Source organism: Jatropha curcas, chromosome 3 (genome assembly GCF_041381405.1).
Source record: "Jatropha curcas cultivar XTBG-Jc1 chromosome 3, XTBG_Jcur_1.0, whole genome shotgun sequence".
Classification (NCBI taxonomy): domain Eukaryota; kingdom Viridiplantae; phylum Streptophyta; class Magnoliopsida; order Malpighiales; family Euphorbiaceae; genus Jatropha; species Jatropha curcas.
The window spans coordinates 30,406,021-30,421,571 of NC_143153.1; the positions used below are offsets into that span (position 1 = coordinate 30,406,021).

The 15,551-nt window shown below is 32.2% G+C and overlaps 3 protein-coding genes across 4 annotated transcripts; 1 reads left to right on the top strand and 2 right to left on the bottom strand.

Moving 5' to 3' along the window:
* Positions 1 to 2,893: 2,893 nt before the first annotated feature.
* Positions 2,894 to 5,789, top strand: LOC105639757 (FMN-linked oxidoreductases superfamily protein). Its single transcript, XM_012223903.4, has 3 exons — positions 2,894 to 3,455; positions 3,737 to 3,843; positions 4,712 to 5,789. The coding sequence occupies exons 1-3, from the start codon at positions 2,997 to 2,999 to the stop codon at positions 5,460 to 5,462; spliced, it is 1,317 nt and encodes a 438-aa protein (XP_012079293.1). The 5' UTR covers positions 2,894 to 2,996; the 3' UTR covers positions 5,463 to 5,789.
* Positions 5,790 to 6,911: 1,122 nt separating this feature from the next.
* Positions 6,912 to 11,335, bottom strand: LOC105639984 (2-oxoglutarate (2OG) and Fe(II)-dependent oxygenase superfamily protein). 2 transcript variants are annotated; one of them, XM_037639619.2, is made up of 12 exons: positions 10,976 to 11,335; positions 10,767 to 10,903; positions 10,138 to 10,256; positions 9,978 to 10,041; positions 9,646 to 9,713; positions 8,949 to 9,007; positions 8,701 to 8,866; positions 8,559 to 8,578; positions 8,429 to 8,475; positions 7,513 to 7,593; positions 7,202 to 7,291; positions 6,912 to 7,120 (listed from the first exon to the last, which is right to left on the bottom strand). In XM_037639619.2, the coding sequence occupies exons 1-12, from the start codon at positions 11,007 to 11,009 to the stop codon at positions 6,995 to 6,997; spliced, it is 1,011 nt and encodes a 336-aa protein (XP_037495547.1). In that variant the 5' UTR covers positions 11,010 to 11,335; the 3' UTR covers positions 6,912 to 6,994. The 2 variants fall into 2 exon arrangements, with proteins under 2 accessions (XP_037495547.1, XP_037495548.1); XM_037639620.2 differs by having other exon boundaries at positions 10,767 to 10,882; positions 10,976 to 11,332.
* Positions 11,336 to 12,269: 934 nt separating this feature from the next.
* IRX15-L (IRREGULAR XYLEM protein (DUF579)) lies at positions 12,270 to 13,576 on the bottom strand. Its single transcript, XM_012223902.4, has one exon. It carries the CDS (start codon positions 13,470 to 13,472, stop codon positions 12,525 to 12,527), a length of 948 nt encoding a protein of 315 aa, XP_012079292.1. The 5' UTR covers positions 13,473 to 13,576; the 3' UTR covers positions 12,270 to 12,524.
* Between the last annotated feature and the right edge of the window lie 1,975 nt (positions 13,577 to 15,551).

Sequence of the window (15,551 nt, forward strand, 5' to 3'; positions counted from 1 at the left end):
AGAGAGAGAATAATTGCTAGTATTTTTTTTTTTTCTTTTAAACGTCAACCAAAATGAAAATATATATGCATCAATAGCTAATGGGAATACTGTTCTTGGTAGAAGAAGTAAAGTCTGTATTTGATAATTTTCAAGTAATTTATAGTGTTTTGATTAAATGTTATTTTTTATAATATTTGATAATTTTTTATAATATTTGGTAATGTACTGAATTAGCTTTTAAAAATTAAAATGATGTTTTATAATAATTTATGTAACGTTTAACTTTTAGCATTTTATGAAAAATTATTAAAACAGTTGGTGTTTAAACGCTATTAAAACAGTTAAAAGTTAATTTTTCTGAATATATCTTGAGAGTCGGATCGATAGGGGAGAGGAGGTTGTCATGTTCTATTGTCTAGAAATTAATTAGTCAAACAAAAGAGGCTTCATCTTCAAATCTATGCAAATATGAAAAAACCTCATAATCATAAAAAAAGAAAGAAGACAAGAAAACTAATTGAATTAGGAAAGATGAATGAGTTTAAATTTAGTAAATTTGCTGAAGATAATAATTATAAAATGACCTTAAGAGTCTCACATAAGATATATTTTGAACCTAATAAAAATCTAAAATTATGGAATTCTAATGTTATCAACTCGATGATAGGTGACAGATGATAATTATTGTGTTGAAAATGCACAGATGAGACCCAATGAATGAGAAAATGAATCTTTCAATTAAAGAAAAAAACAAAAGAGAAAATGGATAAATGGGTGGTTGGTGTAGTAGTCCAAGTGTAGTATAGACTACAAGGAAATTAAGATACGTTATATTTGATAAAAAATGCATATTAAAAATTAAATTAATAAAAATTATTTTATCATTTTTTATTTTTAATTTATTACGATGTTAATAAAAAAATTTTATTTAATAAACAATTAAAAACTATTACGAGAAAAATAATTATTTAAGCATATAAATTTATAAACCTTATACATATTTTGAGACATAAAAAGCAAACAAAATAAAATGAAGGGAGTAATAATAACAAAAGTAATAATAAATTGAATAGGAAAACTAATATGATTTGACTGGTCTTTATAATTTTATTAAAAAAAAATATGGTAAGCGATAAATAACGAGTTTAAGTCATTTCAACCATTAATTTCACTAATTACTGAAATTTAAGAGAGGATTAATTCTTATTTATGTACTCTATACTATGTTATTTCCATATAATAGATCTTTTAATAATAATTAAAAATAATTAAAGTAGTAGCTGATAAAGAGCACTTGATTGAATTGAGAGAGACTCGTGTGTTCCGGCCCCTCTTAATGTAAAATTGCCATGATAAGCTCTCATATCTCTCTAAGCAAACAGAGAATTATATAGACCGTTAAAAAAAAAAAAAAAAAAGGAAAATGCGATCGTTCAACTTGTGCTCAAAGGGAAAAAAAAAAAACATGAGAATGGAAAAGGCAAAAGTCAAAATGGGTGGGTGGAGAAATTGATTAAGCAAATGGTCATAAAAGGGGCCTACAAGCTTTGAAAAATTGAAATAATTTGTAAGCATATTGCTTTACCTTTGCTCAACGTCTAAAATTGGTCCCCTGATAAAGTCGCCCATCATTATCAATTTATCATACATGTTCTTGTTTTGGTGTGGATTATTCTATTCTATTCTATTTAATTTAATTTCAGACTTCCAGTAGACGCAGCAGAGCCCCAACAATAAAGCAAATTTACAGTACCTTCGTTGAAAGTTGAAGCACCAAATATAAACAAAGTACAAAAATGGTGGAATTTTCTCGCGTGCTCTGCTCTGCGCCCCATTGCGTAGGCCACAGGCCAACGCTTCATATTCATCTTCGCTGCCTTGTGTTTTGGTCTTTCCTTTGCCCTTTTGCCTCCTCACTGTTCACTTCTTCCCTTCCATAAAATAATTAATTCATTATAATTCTGGCAAGCTGATTTAAAAAAGCTTTTAGACATTTTGGTTAGCTACAGCAAAAGTTGAGTAAAAGGAAAGAGTCGGATATAAAAAATTTTAGTTTTTCCAAAAATTCTAGTTTGAGATACCAAATTCTGTCAAATCACATAAAAATACCCAATTGCTTGCATGAAGATGAAGGAAACTTTTTCTTCCTTTCCTTGCTTTTAGTGACAAGGATTTGGGCTAATTTGAGAAGTATCTTTTTAATAATCGGAAAAAAGAAAAAAAAAAAAATTTTCATCTCAAGAATTTAAGAGGAGATTATTAGTGTTGAGTAATTATACTACCATGCTAACACGATGAATTAGAATTACAATTAAAAAAAGATTAAAAAAAAATCTCAAGAAATAATTAGTAAACAAGAACAATTAACTCTTCTGATGTGAGTTTTAAGGCTAGTCATAGTGGGATCTGACTGGCAATGCGGGGAACCATTCAAATCTGAAAAAACAAAAAATGGACATTCTTTGATTGAGTCCATGGGAAGGAGATATGAGAATAGAAATTACACAAAGCTTTAGTACCCCACATGTTGACATTTTGTGGCTGAAGCTCACTTGGCTTGACAGTTTTAATTTCTATATATTCTCATATTCATTGATTGAAACTAAATACTTTTATTCTCTTCTAATTCTAAATGAATTAGCATTGTTCTTCCTTCTTTTTAGTTGCTTATTTGGCTATGCTAGCTCCACACTCAACTGGTATTTGAAACTTTGATAACTATCATTTTGGCAGCATTTGATTATTGGAATTTAATATTTTTATGAAAAATTATTTTTCTAAAAAAGTATAATTTTAGAAAAATAATAGATTATCACCAGCCCAGCCCATGCTGGTGGTTCTTAAGCCCAGCCCAGACCAGCCCAGTCTAGCAGAGGCCCAAATCTTGAAAACCTTTTGATGCAGAAACGGTTAAACCCATAGGAGTTGATGGTGTATGGTGGTTTCTGTTTCCATACGCTAAACCCTCCAGCGAAAGCGGCGATGGGTTGTCTCTCCATTCCCATCGTCCGCCCATGAAATCTCTTTTTTCTCCTCACAATATTTCAGCAAAAACTCTACTCTTTAATTCTCTTAAACCTCTCATGGCTTCATCTCTAACCCATGCACTCGCTCAAGATCCTCCTCAGGACCTAGACGACCTTCTCTGTTCTAATCCACAACAACAGCAACAAGAAATACAGCAAACGGAAGAACATACCTCTTCTTCTTTTCCAGATACGGCGTCGTCTTGTTGCTTGGATCCCGTCGGCAGGTACCTTAATGGAGAATCTAGGGTGGAGCGGGCATGGGCTCACTGGACAAAGTTGGGTCGACCCAAATTGATTGTGGCTCCGATGGTGGACAATTCTGAGTTGCCGTTTCGAATGCTCTGTAGAAAGTATGGGGCTGAGGCTGCTTATACTCCGATGTTGCATTCTAGGATTTTTACTGAGAATGAGAAATATCGAGACCAGGAATTTACAACTTGCAAGGTAATCTCCTAAAGCTTCAACTTTTTTGAAATGGTAAGTTAATGTGCTTTATATTTATTGCTGTTTGATAATGTTATTACTTTGGGAACGCATTTTTATGTAATGAGTTGTATTAAATTTATATTAAGACCTTTGGGTTATCATGGAAGTTTAATTATGGTCTTGCTGAGAAAGTACTAGTTTTGACATGCTTTTTTAGGTGTATGAACATGAAATGACACAGGCAAAGTATCTATATTTCTTAATTGTTTGAAATTAGCTTAATCTGAGAACAATTGCAGGAGGATCGCCCATTATTTGTCCAATTTTGTGCCAATGATCCAGAAATCTTATTGGAAGCTGCAAGGAGGGTGGAACCTTATTGTGATTATGTTGACATTAATCTCGGGTAATATTTTTGAGCAAGAACATTAGTTATCTTTAATATGTTAAGCATAGTGTTAACTTCACGTGTTAGTGATTGTATTGAATTAAGTGCTGAAAGCAAAAATATTACCAGACTTGCTTGAGATGTTAACAATTGAAAAATAGGTTTGATGTAGCAAGAATAGCCTTAATCCTGAACTAGGTTGTAAATTTGACAAGCGAATGTTGAAAAGAGAGAACTAATATATCATAATTCAACCAAGAAAATAAACTACTAATAAAACTGATTCTTTTATTCAAAAATCTGGTGTCTGCCTCTAAAAGAATCAGTAAACATCATCATAAATTCCAACTAGAATAAGGTCTTAATTATAAATCCTTATATAATAGTACTTAAACATAATATACTGGAATGAGCATAAAATCATAGTAGTTGTAGAACTTGAATCTAAATATGATCTGGCTTTATTAAAGCACAGAATAACCCCAATTTGGGAATGGCCACTTTTATGCGAACAGCAATGTGCTACAGTAATGGCAAAAAGTAACTTCAGAAGTTCTGAAGACTTAATTTCTCCTACGTCAAAGTGTCATCAAACTTTCTACGAAGTTGACTGATGGAAATTTTCACTCTTATTTTTCAGATGCATGTCAATTAGATTGAATTTGAAAGACTAAAAAATCTATTTATTCATAGATGCTGAAGATTTGAATAAAATATCTTAAGATAGTTGTCAATTCACATATACTGTCATCCTGAATACAAAGACTAACTTTATCGGACTTGAATTGATTATACATAACATAAATTCCTAGCCTTTATGCATGATTCCAGCCACGGGCTGGAACCTTCACATGTAATGTAACATGCTCCAATGGCATCTTTACAGGTGTCCTCAGCGGATTGCCAGGAGGGGCAACTATGGAGCTTTCTTAATGGATAAACTTCCACTTGTCAAATCCTTAGTTGAAAAGTTGACTCTAAACCTTAATGTTCCAGTTTCCTGCAAAATCCGAGTGTTCCCGAAGTTAGAAGATACTATTAATTATGCTAGAATGCTGGAAGAAGCTGGTTGTTCTCTTTTGGCTGTCCATGGCCGAACTAGAGATGAGAAAGATGGAAAGAAATTCCGAGCAGACTGGAAAGCTATCAAGGCTGTGAAAGATGCTCTCAGAATCCCAGTTCTTGCCAATGGGAACATCCGGCACATGGACGATGTTCAGAGCTGTTTGGAAGAGACTGGTGCTGATGGGGTACTTTCTGCAGAGTCTCTCCTTGAGAATCCAGCTCTCTTTGCTGGATTTCGGACCACAGAATGGGTAGTTGGCGATGAAGAAAGCAACATAGATGGAAAACTGGACCAGGCAGATCTGTTAGTGGAGTATTTGCAACTTTGTGAAAAATACCCTGTACCCTGGAGAATGATTCGTGCTCATGTGCACAAGATGTTGGGAGAGTGGTTTAGGATACATCCTCATGTAAGGGAGGAGCTCAATGCACAGTCGATACTGACCTTTGAGTTTCTGTATAATATAGTGGATAAACTTAGAGAGCTGGGTTTAAGGATTCCCCTGTACGTGAAAGAAACTAATGTTGGTACTCATGTGGCAGGAGTCTCTGCAAATGGTTCAGCCAATTAAATTTTGCAATACATGATAGTTAGGTTGCAGGTGCACATTTTCACCAATGGCGAAATGAGAATCAACGAACAGGTTATCGTTAACTTAATCAATTTGTTGTCACTTTAGCACAGTATTAGATTTAGAACTGTAATACATTTTGTGGTGCTATTTATTGCTAATTGATTTGTGGAGGAAGCAGAAGACATTCTAGCAGTTGAATGGCTGCACTCCAAATTCATACCAGATCTTTTTACCTGTATTCCTTGTAACTTTTTTCAAGCATTTTTGTATTGAATTCCCCTTATTGCTGATAATTGTATTTAATAATCACGGAGTTCTATGTAATCCTTTTTTTTTTTTTTTTTGTCGTTTTTACTGGGATGACAAAACAAAAACATTCATTTGGATGGAAGGGAATTTAAAATAAAAGTGAATTTGGATATGCAAAAAAAGAAAAAGAAAAAAGAAAAATCAGTACTAAATCAAAATGGATGTGTGAGCGAAGGGGACTCGAAATGTTTCGAGTTAAATAAAACTCTAGGACTTCTGCCATGTTTGCATTTTCTGCCAAAATAGATCTGAGCAACCGAATAGAAATGGCAGATCATGAGGAAAGTTCTAATAAATGTTTTTCAATACCTAAAAATACCCTGAATTTTACAGATTTTTGGAATTTCACTCTATTTCAACTTTTTATCAACTTTACTCCAGAGTCTGGTGTTTTTTAGCAATAATAAAAGAATATTTCAATCATTTTTCAAACTTTCTATCACTTTGACAAGACTATCGGTTTTTTTAACAAGTTATAATATATCCACACATTTAATTTAATTTGTAAGATGCAACACTAAAAAACTAGCAACTGAATTTATGACATATTAGATTTCTAGATATGCATATTAATCCGTCTTTCTAAAAACAAACATATATATATATATATATATATAATACTTCATCCGTTTTATTTTATTTACTTGTTATTTATTTTTTAGATGTCTCAAAATATTTGTAAAATTTCTAAATTTAGACATATAAATAATTATTTTTTACATAATAACTTTTATAATTGTTCATTGAATGAAGGACTTTTAGTATATTAATGAGTTATTAAAGGTAAAAAAGAGCAAAATAACTTTTATTGACTAAATTCTTAATATGCATATTTCGTCAAACCATGTAAACAAAATGTAAACAAAATGAAATGAAGATAGTACTTTTTTTTTCTGATTTTTTTTTATAAATTTATTCAGTTCCTTTTCGTGCTTTGTTTTGTCCTGAACTTGCTAAAATTTCTAATTTTGAGTTTTTTGAATGCTACTTTAATTTCTGTTGTTTAAAAATATAAAACTCAGTTCAAAAATATAATAAAATTTTGTACGTTGTCAATATAAAATGCTTCTCAAGCGTGAGTAGGGCCAAAAAAAAAAAAAAGGGATAAAAGATACAAATCCATTCAACACAAGCATAGATGCTAAACAAACCTTGTTGCAGAAACAGGGTATTATTCAGTAGCATACACAACAGTACACACTTACAAATTACAAGAAAAGTTAAACAAAGTTAGTTTGGACTTTGCCCACTAGATGCTCACCGTAAACTGCTTTCCCAGCCTTCCTTATGCCACCACTCCTCTTTATACAAATTTCTAAAGGCTCTACGGCTGCATCAAAATTAGGCTGTTCATGCAATAAAATCACATGTTAATTATCAATTTTCAATGAAAAGATGACGAGAGATAAATTGAAATATTGACTGACCTCATAAAAATAAGCTATGCATACACGATATTTTGGGTAGTTGTTGATAACTCGATGCAGAGTTGAATCGTACAAACCGTTTGACCAGATCTGTAATTTGCTGAGGCCCCATAAGTATGATATAACAGAACCAAGAGGAATATAGACATGAAGGCTACATTTCGTGAACCATAATGAAATGTAATATAGTGTAATCAAATGCATTTCCAGTGTAATGTTACTGTTTATGTTAGTTATATATTTAATTATATTATATTATATTATATTCCACAACAGCTCATCAAATGGAGCCTTAGGTCAGTTGACCTTACCTTTAGCATGTCTCCAATGTTGCAAACAAATGTTCCTGGAATTGGAGGAGCAGAGATCCACTCACCAGACAGGTTTCTCACCTTCAGCAACTTGTCTAATTTAGAAATTGGGAAACATAAAAAGCAACCAGGACATACAGCAGCAAATATGAAATCAGAAAAAGACGCAAAGATCCTTCGACTTCTCAATTAAGGTTTTACTAACCAGAAACAGGCTCCTACCTTTTATGCGCAATCTCCATATATAAAATCAATAGCTTAATTTAACTGGTCTCAGAGAAGGTTGTGTGCAGAAATGGCAGCAAACATACGTGCCATAGAAGATGTACACAAGACTTTAGAACTAGAAAACCCCTCTCAAGAGGATAGGTTTTTCCTTCTTTCTTTTTTTCATTTTAAGAGAGATAAGATGTAATTCTATTTGTTATCATTGATCTTCAATAAGGAAAACAGAAACATCATGGGAATGTTTACACATAGATCAATAGTAAGCATAAAAGTTTGATAGAACATGCATTTGAATTTTTTATGACAAAAATAAAGGGAACCGATAGGTCTCTAGCTTGACGGGACATGGATGAGAGAGGATGTGAACAAGTTCTAGAAATATTCAACAAATCCCAACCAGTTCGGGACTGAGACATAGTTGAGATGATTTATTAAATAATACAAAGTATTGTAAAACCCATTGCAAGGTCTGGGGATTGGTGTAAAACAGGACATATACGTAACCAGCTGGTTATTGCATTCCTCAAAGCAACAAGAGATTTCTAGAATCTAAAATATATGATTTCTATAATGATAGGCAAAGATATCTTTGAGAGTATTGGCAGACTCTATCCAGAGATCAGCGTTAAAACTTGAGACATACTAAATGGTTTTCCCTAAAATATGGAAGACCAACGTAATTTCATACCTGAAGTGCAGTTATACCATCATCCTGATTAACCAATGTCAACAAACCTGTAGTGCAACACTTTAGGATGACAGAGAATGATAAACCAGAAATTACAAGGCAGTAAACACTTAATGTTTGGGACCTTTACCATAATCAGTGTGAGCTCCACTGTAATCATATGGCCAGAAGACATGAGCAGAATCAAACGTAAAAATATAGGAAGCCATTTACATTAGATCTAACAACACAAGGGAAGTGAAAAGCATTAACTACAAATGAGAATGCATTACCATCCTATATCATTTCCAGTCAAATCCTGGCCTTCTGCACTGGAGACACCTGGGTAACCAATAATACGCAATACCCAAAATGCATCTCCAGCTATTTCACCTTCCAATGCGTCAACTGATCCAGCCAATGCTAGAGCTATTCCCCGCAGGATTTTTCTTGAAAGATCTATAACAGAAAAAATGGAAATTGTTAATCAGATCAAACTTTGAGAGACAAATAATAAAGAGCCACACCGCAATAAGCATACCTGTGCACAAACCGATATATTCTTCCATCAGTTGTTTAAAGTTTGGTGGATCAAGTGGCCTGCATGAAGAAGCAGGAGATGAATAAGAGCCACAAATTCATCAAATCTCGATAACCAATCTAGCATCCACTAATGCAACTTCAAAAAGACAACCAACAATAAGTTTTTAAACTTTGACAAGGCTTAAGATCAGCACTTTGAAGCTTCAAAATGATAATCTGAATAAATTATAACCCTCAAGCTTCTTAAAATTGTGGAACTACGCCAAACAACCGTTTTAGGAGTTTCCTCTGACTAGCCATTTCAAGAACTGTAAAAACAGATTGATAATCCATTCGAAATTATTCGAGGGTTTCTTATAAATAATGACATTTTGGATGTGGCCAAACATGATAGAGCAGAAAACCCATTTTCAGGTCTGTGTTCCAGCAGGCAGAACTTTGATGTCTCCAGGATTTAATTGAAACCCTCTGTCCAAGACTAGCTTTGCTGCTACAATGGCATTGCTAATACCAATTCAGCATAGGCAGCAAAGTCTTGATTGAGGTTTGATGGTTGAACATCCAGTCAAATTCAAATGATATGGCCGAAATCACTTGTGAGGATAAGAAAAGAAACGGCATCAAAGTTTAGCAATATTCTGAATGGAAAACACTTGAAATTGAATTAGACAAAAACAATTTGAAATTTCACATACCATTGGTTACATCCTTCCATGGGTTTGCCAAGATCTCCATACATCCCTGCTTTTATTTCTCTGTAACACTACAATGAACACAAACATAACTACAGTGGATTTCCAGGGAAGAAAGAATTAAAGAAAGAAAAGCAACAGCACTTCTGAAATGAGCAAGGAAGTTCAATATGGAAGTGGACACCAATGATTATCTTTTTCATGTATATTTATAATCTTAAGCTTATTAATAAAGGAAAAAAAAAAAAAAAATCTTTGTCTAGTAAAAATGTAAAATGCACAACAAACATTTTGGGATCAAACTTATTGGATGAAGGTAAACAAGCGAAACCTACATCAATAGCTTCGTGCATGTCAGGAATGCCTTTAGTTATATTTTCTCCAAGTCTCTGGTATCCCCTGAATCCAAAAAGAGAGCTCACTGCTTGAATATGGTACATCAGTGCTATTGATAAATTAGGTTTTAGATATATCAAGCTATTTCGAAGATCTAACCTGTATCCAGCAGCAGCAGTCATCTTGATTTTCAGTTTTTCTTCATAGGGAAGATCAAAAAATTTGTGCGTCAAACTTTTAACCTCTTTAATGAGAGAATCAGGTATACCATGGCCCTTCTAATCAACCACAGAGCAAAAAAGCATACAGAAAATAAAAAATAAGAACAAAAGCCATATAAAATAATTATAAGAACATAGTAATCTTATTTTCCCCTGACTATTTAGTAAGCAATACCATGTAGAGAAGAAATTGCCCTTTTGTTTTCTTATTCCAATTTCAATTAAAAGCAATGATCAAGGTAGAAGCATTAAAAGTTGCGGATTCTCCTTTCTGCTAGTAATGAATTAATAGCACTAACTGTTACTAGTTCCAGCAACAGACTGGAAACCATCAACACTATCAGAATCCCATCAAAATCACTGTCATACAATTTTTCACCTTTTTAACACTATCTTAATTTTATAGTTTTCGTTTAATCAACAGATTAGCAAAATTCTATCTCTACAAGCAACAATCCAGTAATAACAACATAAACAGAAACCAAAAACTCAATCTACCCACAATCAATAACAGCAAAATCGAATTAAACGTAATTATAAAACACAAAAAATAGGAAGGAAATGTACCACGTAGAAGAATCCAGCTTCTCTACAAGCCCGGTCCAATTCTTTAACTACTTCACACACAGTGGGGTCTTGAGCCATGTCTGGATCACGGAATTTTGCCACCAAAGGGCTTATATCTGCATATTTAAACAAAAACACTTTGAAAAAGCTACTATGTTATTGGGTCAGATAGGTAGATAAATATGCGAATTTGAAGAAGATTTGATTACCGATAATTGGAATGGATTTGAAGTCGGTGGCCATTGAAGCTTTGGCTGATGCTGTTTGATGGTGAAGTTAGGACAAAATGGCTCCAGAAGTGGCTATTATGTATACTCTTACCACTCTGTAATGTTTCTCAAAGCCTCAAAGGAAAATCCAACAATATAAAGCTCTCAAAAGCTTCCGTGTCTGTAAGGCTGAGGCGAGAATGATTATGAAAAGTTGTTTTCTTGCATATGAAAATAAAATCTATATATATATAAGGAATTTCATCTTTAATTATTTTTCATGCCTAGCCATGTGCTTCTAGTCTTACGGAAACTAGGGTGGCATCCCATCCCATCTTCTCATTTCTTGAGTGATTTTAAGAATAAACATATGAATTAATAGATTGGAATATGAAAAAAAATAATGTTAGGAGCTTCTATCGAGTTAACATCTCACTATTCACAAAAAGTTAAGAGTAAATGTTATAAAATGCTAAAAAAAAAAAAAAACACAACAACGCGTGTAATTCATTTAATTAAATGAATTATATATGAATCAAAAAGAAATTCAATTAAATTTTCAATGGGTGATATATGAATTAAAAACATGATATGTATAATATGTATAATCCGCTTAATATACATATTATATATAAAATTTCATTTTTATTTTTAGATAAATGGATTACACGAGCTAAATTGTGACATGAACCATTTAAATTCGTGTCATATATAGATCACCTATTTATGACACAAATTCATTTAAACTTAACACTAACTCATTTAATACTCGTGTTAGGTAAATCATATTACCGTAAAATGATATATTTTCACGCCCCTAGATATCATATACCTAAAATATGTTGTAGTAGCAAATATGCTACTTGTTTGATTAAGGGCTGGCCCTAGACCTGTATAGGCCATAACCAGCCTGGCAGTTCTCTTTTGCTTTGATGTATATTCTATTGTCATGTGGCAATATGTATAACAAACATTGCCAATTCCATCTAATAATCTGTATTTAATAGCTTATTTTTGGTTCTCTATATATATGTGGTTGATTTTTGTCATTTTCTCCGTTATTTCTTTTTCCTGTAATTTTAGAGAATCGAAAGGAGAACGAGAGTCGAATTTGGTCACTTGGATAATCATATGCGGATTCAACAATTAGATTATATTGTAATTAATTAGATTATATTATAATCCCAATTTCTTTGTCTTCTTAGAAGAATTAATCAAGTATTTGAAAATCCATTTCTTAAAGTAAGAAGATTAAAAGAAATTACATGCATGACCAAAGAGAAGTACTAACACATAGATGGAATGAACTGAAGCTTTCATTAACACCAAATTACAATTTGCCAAAAAAGAATTATTTTTTACTTTCCTTGCCAGTCCCCAATTCCAAGAAAACAAAAAGAAGTCGATGAAAACTTCCAAATGATGATAAATAACAATAAATTTCCGTTTACCTTACCATTTTTTACCACTGCAAGGATGACTATATATGTGCTTAATTTTCTTGATCATATAATACCCAACAAAACAATTACTATTTATAAAATGATGATCAAGAAACTGATTTTGATTTTGACGTTTTGCTGCCACAGAATTGGAAGCTATTCTCATCCATCTTTTCCACCACAAAATGAGCTAACATATCATTAGCCTCTACCAAATTTTCTCTGCATAAAAACTCATTCCCATACACTTTCTCCACGTCTCTGTAATAATCATGCACAAATATATGAGTCTTTCCATTTCCGGCCTTTCTGCTTCTAGCTAACACTCCTGCTGTAAATATTGGTGTCATCCTCCCTGGCCCCTCTGGTCCGTCGCCGCGTGGCCCATCGATCAATATAACATCCCAGTCTACTTCGTATACATGATTGGGCAAGTCATTGATCCCAAGCTTACATTCAGAGAAAAGTAGATTTTGAACTGGCCTGCATTCGTTGCGTATTTGGTCTTTTGCAGAAGCTATCAATTCTTTAAACTCTCCCATTTTTGTTGTGTATTGCACATCAAAAACATCGACTTCTGGATGTAACTCTTCGAAATAGGCTGCGTAATAGCGATTTTCATCTATAAAAACTGTTCGACCGTTGTGGTTTAAAGCTTTCCAAAGAAGGGTTTCATGTGTTAACCCAAAAACAAGAAAATTACATGGAGAAGAGCATTTTCTAAGAACATCAGATATGGGTTTGATTTCAGAATACGACATATGGAAACTGTCATTTGATCTTGAAGCATAATGGAGAAGAGTATTGATAACAGTGGTAGGTAATGGTGCATTGGCGGAGATAGAGGAGGAAGCGGCAGTTGTTATGGCGGCGCCAGCAGCAGATGTGGCGGTTTTACTAGGTAAAGAGTCTCTTGTGTATATAAGAGTTACAAGAAAAGCAATAGTGAAAAATGAAACAAAGGCAAGAAGCCATAAGCGATTAGAGCTTCCTTGTTTCTGGATATAAGGGTGAAGGAGAATAAGCTTTGTATTGTTATTGTTATTGTTCTTCATGTTTTTGTGCAAGAGAGAAAGATTTCTCTCTTCTTTTTGTTGTTCTTTGTGGTCAAGGTTTTGATGGAAATGAGAAAAGAAGGGAATGATTTAAAGATGGGTTACAGAGCTCTAGTGCAAAAATAATATATTTTGAAGTAACAGTGGATCAGCAAATATGAATGTGACATGCGTCACTTTACAATCAATCAAATAATATATTATAGAAAACCTAATTACAATGCATTTTGAAGTTAATTATTATTTTCCTTAATTATCACTTGTTGAGCCGCAAATGATCCGTAGCCCTAATGGTAAGAGGTGACGCCCCAAGTTGAATTCTCAATCTATGTAATGATTTAAATGTAATTTGTATTATTTTCTTTATAATAGGTTCTTGATGGATTTGAAACCATTGTAATTGATTTCAGTGATATAGAGCGTATAATATCATTGTATATGGTATCAAATGACAAAAATAATAATACTTATTAAGCCATATGCACTTAGCCTAAATGGTTAACGTTCAGCTCCTGAAACTCAAAGACTGGAAATAAAGTTTAATTCAAATGGTTAAACACTAATACATTGAAACCCAAAGATTTTAGATATGTGTTAAGACAAAGTTTATTAACATATTTTAAATATTTTATTAATTAGTTGAGTTTGTTGCTATGCAATTGTGATTTGTCAAAAGCCAATTTTTAATTTTAACTATTTGAAAGAGAGTGGAAATTGATGTAATTAATCCAATTTTGATGTGCAAAACACAAAGTGGTTGGACTGGAGCTGGTGGAAGCAAAGTAGCTGGTATAAGTCTAGCGACCCAATAACTAATTACTAGCCAAAAGTCGCTTTTCCTTGTTTTAGTTTACAAGTAACCTAACATAATCATATTAAATAAATGTGTCATTTCTTAAATAAGTAGTTACCTTTGAGAGAGACCAATTACCTGCAACCTATTCTATTTTAATAATTAATCATTAGATTATGCCCTAGCTACCTGTCCTTTCTATTCATTATATTACAAACTGGAGGTGGTTCCAAGCTTGTGAATAATATACATGTTACAAGTTATATAGAAACACACATACTAAGCTAATTTAATAAAAACTTTGAGCTCATGTTACCTAAAATTAATTATTTAAATAGTTATTAATTATTTTATTGGGTTCATTAAACGTTTAAGAGAATAATATTTTATCGTCTGTTTCATAAAATTTTAAAACATTAGTAGAAACGCCGAGCAAGTAAGTATTGTCTTTCAGTTATATGAAATGGAAATGCAATAGCAATAGACTATTTACTTTATGTTATTTTCAAGCATATGAATAGGATGTAGCGGGTTTTAGCTATAACTAATTCTGTTAAAGCAATATAAAGTTCATCTAACACTGAAAACAAATGTAATTTGTAATATTATTCACGCTGAATTTCGAATTTATTAAGATTGAGTTTCTATTTATTTTCAAAAAAACAACTAACCTTTGAAAAATATTTTTCAAAGAAAACATTTTTTGAATAAATTATTTTCTATTTTTGATTGCAATATTGAAAATTAGTTAAAAAATATTAAAATCTTTAACTCATAAAATTACAAAATATTTATAATAATAGATATGCCGTATTTAAAATTTTTATTATTAAATATGATAAAAATAAAAAAATAAATTATAAAAGTCGCCGGTGACCGTAGCCGGTAGAGAATGATGATTGGTAATGGTAGCTACTAGTAATTAATAAATTAAAAAATATACATTTATAAGGTTATAATAAATTTGTCAACGTCAGAAAAATATTTTCCTTTTTGGAGAATAAGAAGTTTTTTTCAATATAATTTAGTTTTCTTTTGATTATAAAATATTTTTCATTAATTTATTTTTCTAAATATTCCAAATAATGGAGTAGGAAATATTTTCATACAAGTTAAAGTATTTTACAGAAACAACTAAAATCAATTTTTGTAGTATTGCAAAATTTGAATTGGTAGTTCAATGATATATAATTATATATCAATTAAAATTAATTAATGTACGAGAGTACTGCAAGCTTACAGTGGAGACAAATTTTGAAGCACCACAAATTTTGAAGCACCTACCA

What these genes read in the sequence shown, in the direction of transcription:
- LOC105639757 (XM_012223903.4), top strand. Translation starts at nt 2,997, where the DNA reads ATGAAATCTCTTTTTTCTCCTCACAATATTTCAGCAAAAACTCTACTC. An exon ending in AGGAATTTACAACTTGCAAG is followed by an intron (nt 3,456 to 3,736) that starts GTAATCTCCTAA and finishes GAACAATTGCAG; the next exon opens with GAGGATCGCCCATTATTTGT. An exon ending in TATGTTGACATTAATCTCGG is followed by an intron (nt 3,844 to 4,711) that starts GTAATATTTTTG and finishes GCATCTTTACAG; the next exon opens with GTGTCCTCAGCGGATTGCCA.
- LOC105639984 (XM_037639619.2), bottom strand. Translation starts at nt 11,009, where the DNA reads ATGGCCACCGACTTCAAATCCATTCCAATTATCG. An exon ending in ATGGAAGGATGTAACCAATG is followed by an intron (nt 9,008 to 9,645) that starts GTATGTGAAATT and finishes TTCTTCATGCAG; the next exon opens with GCCACTTGATCCACCAAACT. An exon ending in GCATAGCTTATTTTTATGAG is followed by an intron (nt 7,121 to 7,201) that starts GTCAGTCAATAT and finishes TTGCATGAACAG; the next exon opens with CCTAATTTTGATGCAGCCGT.
- IRX15-L (XM_012223902.4), bottom strand. Translation starts at nt 13,472, where the DNA reads ATGAAGAACAATAACAATAACAATACAAAGCTTATTCTCCTTCACCCT.